General features: G+C 43.0%; 1 protein-coding gene across 1 annotated transcript; it reads left to right on the top strand.

The window, feature by feature from the left end:
- Window positions 1-2,072: 2,072 nt before the first annotated feature.
- Window positions 2,073-8,277, top strand: LOC146960889 (dimethylglycine dehydrogenase, mitochondrial-like; the record flags this gene model as incomplete). Its single annotated transcript, XM_085771966.1, has 3 exons — window positions 2,073-2,262; window positions 2,358-2,522; window positions 8,062-8,277. Coding segments are annotated over exons 2-3 (318 nt in total), but the record flags the coding sequence as incomplete, so codon positions are not given.
- Window positions 8,278-8,561: the final 284 nt, after the last annotated feature.

Genomic DNA, 8,561 nt, shown 5'->3' with positions numbered 1-8,561 from the left:
CTCATTGAGTGCCGCGCTCCTTTCCAAAGTTTTAGTCAAGTGTACCGGCAAATTAGACCATATTTGACTTTTTATTTTAGAGCCATAGTGTATTCTATATTATTGCCACCAACACATACTGTAGCTCATTTGAAAGGTTTAACTTTATCCTTCAAATGGCCACAAACCGTTTGTTTCTACGTGCCTCCGTTCCTGAGAAAAGTCAAGCTAAACATGGCTGGGTTTCACCAAAATCCCTCCTTTTTTTCTAGAAAAGGAGATAGAGCGTCTTTTATGAAAGGTGCGCTGTTTGTGTCTGTCGCTCTTCAGACACTCGCATTTCTGGATCAAAGGGCTCGTATAAGATAAATATACACAACAATTGTTGTTCTATTCACAAAACCACCATCGGGGGCGGGGGGGGCGCCACTAAACAGCAATAACACAGACGCACCGTGCCGTGTCACAGCCTCTCGCCGCGGAACGTGAGGCTCTGCCGGCCACAGCGGCTCGCGAACACCGGTCCCGCCGGTGGTCGCGGTCCGTCTGTGGTACGGGTCGGTGGTGCCGGTCTGCTTTGGTCCAGAGACCATCAGATTTTACCGCGGGAGGACTTTGGGGAGGACACGGTGTTGCCATAGACTGTAAAAAGAATGGACGTAGCGTCCGTGACGTCACCCATTGGTTTTGGGGAGTCGTTTTTGTGACTCAAATATGGCGGCCTGGACAGCGCCATGTTGGATTGGCCGGCCGAGAACCCGCCCACTGGCCTCGAAGCAGCTGTCCACGGAGCTGCTCGGACCTGTCACTCAACGTTTCCGCGCCCTGATTGGCCAGAGTTTTAACCTAATAACAGTAAAACTGTAGAGTTAAAAAAAAAATTCACCCCCCTCAGAGTGTGTGCGGGGGTAGAAACTATCGATTGAGACGAAAAAACGTTCTGACACCAGGCTTTTAACATGTTTACTGAGGATGTAAAGTCGGCGATTTTAACACGGGGGTCTATGGGGAATGCTCCCTTCTGACACCAGCCCCCAGAGGAATCCGAGGGGATTGCAGTTTTTTGAACGCGGAAGTGAGCTTCACTTCTCAGACCGACAACTGCCCCCTTGGGTGTTGCTCCAGATGAAGACCGGGCGGGACTGTCGGCTGAGAGCTTCCTGGTTCAGCTCCCAGCTGCTGCAGCCTCGCGGGTGAGAGCGGAGCAGCAGCGGAGCAGCTGCGCTGCATCTGCATGCAGAACTCCGTTTGCAGAAGCTGAGTTATGATAAAAACTTCCAGATCATGAGCTGTCATGTGACTTTGATCGTCATCTATTTCAGTTCTCCTCGTCGTAGAGTCCCCAAATTTACATATAATGTGTATTAAAGTGTCTATTTTCATAATTTAAAAAAAAAGCAAAAAACGAAAAATTTCGTTTTTGGCACTCAACGCATGGGAACGAAAAACGAGAAATTACGTGGTTGGCACTCAATGAGTTAAGGAGAGTCTATCCCAGCATGCACTGGACGGAGGAGCAGAGTAAACACTGGGCATGTTGCCAAGGTTGTCCCAATGGACATAAAATGCAAGAAGAGGTGGAAAAGAAGATAAAGTGACGAATCCATTAGAAATAATTGTACCTTTAGGTTTAATTAATGTTGTTTATAGCAGTGGATCACAACATTTTTGGAAAATCTCAAAAATACCAGACCCCATTGCACCAACAACTCAAACGTAACTGCTTTAGCTCAATGTTTTGGTTTGTGGTTCGCAATCTAAATGTTTTTTTTTTTCACTCTTGCTGTTGTTTTTGGCTGCAGCAGCAGCTTGACCACCATTAAACTACAGACAGATACAGCTTGAGGTTACTTGGTGAATTTAGTGGAACATTTAGCTAAAAAAAAACAAATGGAGTTTCCTTCAGGAGTTGGTGGAGACCAAAAATGGAGCTAAAAAAGAACGTTGCTATTGGACTTACAGTAAATTCATCCACTGGACACAAATGTTGTCATAATATTGCACTAGATTTGCTTAAATAAGTAATTTTCTAACATGTTCAATGTATGAAAAAGGTAAATAATATGTTAGTACGTCTGCTGCCCCCAAGTGGCCAAAAATGTGTAAATGCAGCTTTAAGTTGGAGTCTATGAACGGCTAATTTCTCATCATCCATCATGGTTAATCGTGTGTTTTCTATTTCAGGCTGGTTTGACAACATATTACCATCCAGGCATCAACCTCAAGAAAGTCCACTATGACAGTATTAAATTATACGAGAAGCTGGAGGCTGAGACGGGACAGGTGAGGGGAGCTCGCTCGTCTTCTATCGTGCTGATGTGAAGCAGCCAGGTGTGTTTGTCGTAGGTCGCTCATGTCATGTTCTTCTTCCTCTGCAGGCTGTGGGCTTTCACCAGCCGGGCAGTGTCCGTATCGCTTCGACGGCGGCTCGAGTGGACGAGATGAGGTACCAGATGACCCGCACGCACTGGCACGTGACCGAACAGTACTTCATCGGACCGGAGAAAGTCCACGAACTTTTCCCTTTGCTCAACATCGACAAGGTCTGTAAGAGCCACAGATGGGACGCTGATCAATTGATGATGGATTATCGGTGATGAGTAGGGGTGGGCGATATGGCAAAAATATCATATCACGATTTTTTTTAAATGAAGTCACGATTTCGATTTCATCACGATCTTAAATTGAAAAAAGAAAAACAGACAATTTAGGCCAAAGAACCTTTCTGAACAGATTTTAATCTAAATAGTTGCAGTTTTGCCAACATGTGCAAACAACATTTTTATTTTTTTTATTTTTTTTATTTTTTTTTATTTTTTAGCCTTTATTTAACCAGGTAAAAGACCCGTTGAGATCGAGATCTCATTTTCAAGGGCGACCTGGCCAAGAGGGCAGCAGCACACGTCGTCAACATTATAAATTACAAAATACAATATACAACAATACATTACAGTATTACATTATATTAAATAGGGCCATGTTACAATAGAGGTTAAAACAAAAAGTGCAGGGAGCAGGAGGTCAAGGTGACAAGGTTGGTCAGCAAAGGCACCGCTCAAATGATTTTTGTTGTCGGACCTTTAAGAAGTGTCGAAATACACCAAGAGATACAAGTTCAGACAATTTCAGTTCGGCCTGGAGGTTGTTCCATGTTAATGGAGCGGCATAACTGAACGCTTTTTTCCCTAATTCGGTCCGCACTCTAGAAATGCTCAAACAATAGATATCACTGGACCTTAAGGCATATCGATTTTCTGTTCGACGGAGGAGTGAACAGAGGTAGGGAGGAACCATACCAAGGAGAGCCTTATAGATCATAAGCAACCAATGAGTTTCTCTCCGGGTGCTCAGAGATGGCCACCCGGACTTCGAGTAGAGCTGACAGTGATGAGTGAGACGACCACAACCAGTGAAGAACCTTAATGCACTGTGATATACAGTGTCCAAAGCTGCTAGGCTTTTGGACGAAGCACACATGTACAACACATCTCCATAGTCAACTACTGGTAGGAAAGTTGACGACACAAGCAATTTACGCACACGCAGAGAGAAACACACACGATTTCTATAAAAGAAGCCAAGCTTTAGCCTGAGTTTTTTTACCAAGTTATCAATGTGCAATTTAAACGAAAGCTCCGTATCTAGGAGGAAACCTAAGTATTTATACTTAGTAACAACCTCGAATGGGTTTCCTTGAGCAGTTATTACAGAGGGTAAATTTTCAGTTGAGTAGGTAGCTTTTGAGAAGACCATTATTTTTGATTTGCTGGTGTTTAAAACCAGTTTGAGACTTTGTAGTCGGGCCTGTACAACATTAAAAGCAGACTGTAACAGCTCATATGCATGCACAACAGAGGACGCACAACAATAAATGACAGTGTCGTCAGCATAAAAGTGGTAAGCAGCATTTGACAAATTGACACAGAGATCATTTATATAAATAGAAAATAAAATAGGTCCAAGGACCGACCCCTGGGGCACACCTTTAGTGATCTCGAGTGAGGATGATGTGACATTGGCTAACTGGACTGCCTGAGTCCTGTTAGACAGGTAATCAGCAAACCAGGTGGAAGCCTGGTTAGAAATGCCAATTTTTCTCAAGATTTTGATCAATATCTTGTGATCAACTGTGTCGAAAGCTTTAGAGAGATCGATAAAAAGGGCAACACATACTTTTTTAAGATCAAGTGCTTCAATTAAATCATTAAAAACTTTCAGGGCAGCCGTGACCGTGCTGTGTTGCTTCCTGAAGCCAGATTGGAAGTTATTTAAAATAAGGGGACCTATTATGCTTTTCCAGCTTTTCAGACTTTTATATATGTTTAAAATGTTGGATAATGGTTCTAGAGGCCGTGGAAGTGTCATATCCTGAGGTTAATGCATTTGGAGGTAAACCCTGCTAGATAATTGGGATTTCTCTGCACACCTGTTACACTCGGTTGCGCTGAGTTTTTTTTGACATGAGCTCGCGTCTACGTCGATGCGTGCCGGACTCCCCTACATGGTCATGCCGAGGTCTCTGCTCCAGCCGGCCCCGCCTCCTCCCATGCTGCTCTGTTGTGGCTGGGGTCACAGCGGAGAGCGGAGCGGACTACTTCCTGCTTCTTCCCTGCATGTTTTAGCGCTGTAGCGTCACTTTACTAAGTTTTATTTAGAAGTTTACGCCGACGTTTCATGTAAGTGAAGCTGTACCTGTGTGAGGAGCGACGTACCGCCGGGGCGACGTTGTTCGCCGGACCGACGTAACGCTGGACCGCCGGAGCACCGGAGCTCCGGAGCTGCAGCGGCTCCTCACACAGGCAGAGCCCGTCTGCAGGCCTCCTTGGCCGGGCAGGCGTCCGTGCTCATCGCGGTAGAGAAAACCATCGCTAATAAACATACCCGCAGGTTTTTTAGACGTTTACCGCCGTGTGGTTAGTCTATTTAGCAGAATGTTGGTCTCATTGATGAAATCTTGTGGCAGTTGAATTAGTTTGAATGAAAAGTGAAGCTGTGAGAAGGAGGAGGAGAGGAGAGGAGCAGTGCTGCTGTAGTCTATGTGCACAAATCACCACATTTACATCAATAAATAACTGTTTTACAATGAACTGACCAGTCTGCATATATTTTTAATTTATTTTATATATTTATTTTTGCATTTTTATATTACATGTTACATGGTTACAGTAGCCTACATGGCAAAGACTACTCTATACCATCTTTGGTTAGGGTGAGACTAGGTCATGGGTGCATTTCATTACACAATGTAGACTGGTCAGATGCAGACTGGAGATCTGGCAATTTGCCTACTGCAGATTTAGCTTTTGTTTGCATACTACATTTTGGCCAAATCAGTATAGGTACTAGTAGTAGACATCGTCATGGTAACGCAATGCTGAGGGAGTGGTTCATTTGCATTTAAAGGGAGGGGCCACTGAAACAGACCGTTTTGCAGAGCCCTGTTTTTGAGAATGCTGTGATGTTTGATCTTTGGGGTATTTTGACCGAAGCACGTCACAGACATGTCTTTAAGACACCCAGGAACTATTTTAGTTTGTGCAAAAAGGAGCATAATAGGTCCCCTTTAAAATACTATTTGAGTCTAAAAAATCTTTTAGTTGTTCACTGATTATTTTTTCCAATATTTTAGCAACAATGCATAATTTTGAAATAGGCCTGTAGTTATTTACGTCAGAAGGGTCACCCCCTTTTAACAGGGGGAGGACAAAGGCAGATTTCCAAACTTTTGGGAGTGTATTGGTGCTGAGACTAAGATTAAAAATGTGTGTGAAGGGCTCAGCTATATAATTTGCAGCCACCTTTAGGAAGATAGGGTCCAATTTATCAGGACCAGCTGATTTTTTAGTATCCAAGCCAGTTAGGGCTCTAGACACCTCAGAAGCTGACACAGGTTCAAAGTAAAAGGAGTTCTCTGGGGGGCTATTTACAGCCTCATCCAAGGACTCCTTCGCCACGTCAGATTTTATTTGACTGGAATATTCATTATCGAATAAATGACCCACAGAGACAAAATGCTCATTAAAGAAATTTAGCTTAGACAAATTATCTGTTAAATTGACAGAGCCATGGACCAAGAAATTTGGTAGTTCATTTTGCTGAACAACACCAGATGTTGACTTCACCACCTTCCAAAATTTCTTTGGGTCATTTAAGTTATTTGTAGTTTCTGTTAGATAAAACTCATCTTTTGCCTTCTTAATTGATGCCGTACATTTATTTCGTAACTGTCGGAAGCAAAGCCAATCATTTTCGGATTTTGATTTCCGAGCTCTGGCCCAAGCAGCATCCCTGTCTTTTATAAGATTTCCTATTTCTGGGTGAAACCAGGGATTATTACGCCCTTTCACCCTGAATTTCCGAAAGGGGGCGTGTTTATTAATTAGATTCAGGAAATCATCATAAAAATAACTCCAGGCCATTTCCACATCATCAAATAAGGAGATCCTGTCCCATTTACAATTATACACGTCACGAATAAAAGCTTGTTCATGAAAATGTTTAAAATCTCTCTTGTATATAATGCGAGGCTTGGTCTTGGGAGTTTGGCATTTCTAACCACTGCGATAGTGGAGTGATCACTCAGATCATTCGCAAAGACACCTATGTTACTGTACTTATGAGGTACATTGGTCAAGACAAGATCAAGAAGTGAGGATCTAGATGGAAATTTTGTGTTAGGTCGGGTTGGGCTATCAATGAGTTGGGTTAGATTCAGAGAATCACAGACACTTTTTAGGCAGTCTGAAGCTGAGGATAGCCAGTCATAGTTTAGATCTCCCACAAGAACAATTTCATTAGAATTAAACCCTGCCACATGATTAGATAGGGTTGAAAGGGTCTCACTGCAGGCTGAAGGAGGTCTGTAGCAGCCCATAACTATAAGAGACTGATCATGAGAAAACTCAAGTTTTAGGGCAAGTAATTCAAATTGTTTAGTTAAGGAAATACAAGTAATGGGTGTGGCCTGAAATTTCTTTTTTATATAAATGGCAACACCTCCTCCTTTCCTGGGCCGATCACAACGAAAAACATTATAACCACTGATAGTGATGTCCTTGTCTGGAACATTTTTATTCAGCCAGGTTTCTGAGAGTACAAGAATATCAGTATCGGTTGTCTGTATCCAGATTTTAATTAAGTCCATTTTAGGGAGTAAACTCCTGACATTTATGTGGATAATCCCAAGACCAGACCGTGCCCTGAATTCATTAGGAGTATCAAGATAATTCAATGGAGGGCCTGGGTTTGGCTGTATGTTACCTGACAATAAGAGCAAGAGTAAAATAAAACACTTCCTTTTAACAACTGACGTTTTAACAATAGCCTCATTATCTGGATTGGTGAGGTTAATAATTAAGGATTCTGTGAGCCTAAAATTATTTTCCAGAACTGAAAGGCACAACAAACGAATGGGGCAGTTGTCATTTAAAACAGGCACATTATGGGGCTTCAATATTTGACTGGTCGGGTCAGCCAATGACCAGCTGACTGTTACTGTACTGAGGGGACCCAGAGGGGGGCGTGGCACATCACTGTGTACATCGCCAGAGTTATGGGGTAACGCCGCAGGTCCCCACGACAAGTGCAACAATGTCAAGAGTATCGCAGGAAGAAGCCTCATTTTCGCCGCTGTCGCATACAAAGTTCAAGTTCGTAAAAGAGGTTGAACAACAACACTCTGATAAAGTGGACTCTTGCAACATAAAAGGTATAGCTTTCAATAAACATGAAAGTAAAATATCAATGAAGACATTACTGTTTGTTTTATTCAACACAGTCATTTTAACAGGATTTTAAGTGTATCAAAACACTAAATAGCTGATTGAAAAGGGTCAAATAAAAATACAAACTAAAGTAACTGTTGTTATCTCTTTTAACAAACTTTGCAAATGTCCTTTGTTTGCGTTTTGCAGCATAGAACTGCAGTTTATAGAATGTGCCCCAGACGATCCTACGATCTCTGCACTTTGGCAGATCGTCTACACGCTCTAATCCTTCACCATCTAATATCGCCATATCGCCCAGCCCTAGTGATGAGGCCGTTTATGTGCTGTTATCTGAAGGTGTCTGTATATTGTCTAGGTGTTGGCAGGTCTGTATACGCCAGGCGACGGCCACATCGACCCCTACTCCCTGACGATGGCCCTGGCCGCCGGGGCTCGTATGTACGGCGCCCAGATCTACAACCCCGCCCCGGTCACCGGCCTCACCCCGACCGCCGACGGCAAGTGGGACGTCCAGACTCCTCACGGAACGATCCGCGCCAATCGCATCGTCAACGCTTCAGGTTTGTGTTTCGTACTCGTATCCGGGCTCAAACCAGAGACAACGTTATGTTTTTTTTTTTTTGAGAAACATGGAGATGGATCATCTGAGTGTCCGCCACTACTATCAGGAACCTGACCAGACCCAAAAAAATGAGCAGATATTGACCATGTTGTTAATAATGATGATAAGTTACAATAGATCTGCCACAATATTTAAATACTTTCTACCAGAAAGAGTCAACAATAAGACACCATGTCAAATCAGAGATGGAATTTACTTAATCTAGTACAGAAATTAGATTAGATTAGATTAAA

The sequence above is a fragment of the Trachurus japonicus genome, unplaced genomic scaffold (assembly GCF_045865225.1).
Source record: "Trachurus japonicus isolate A0001 unplaced genomic scaffold, Traja_1.0 AP029863.1".
Classification (NCBI taxonomy): Eukaryota; Metazoa; Chordata; class Actinopteri; order Carangiformes; family Carangidae; genus Trachurus; species Trachurus japonicus.
This window is presented reverse-complemented; position numbering and strand designations above follow the sequence as displayed.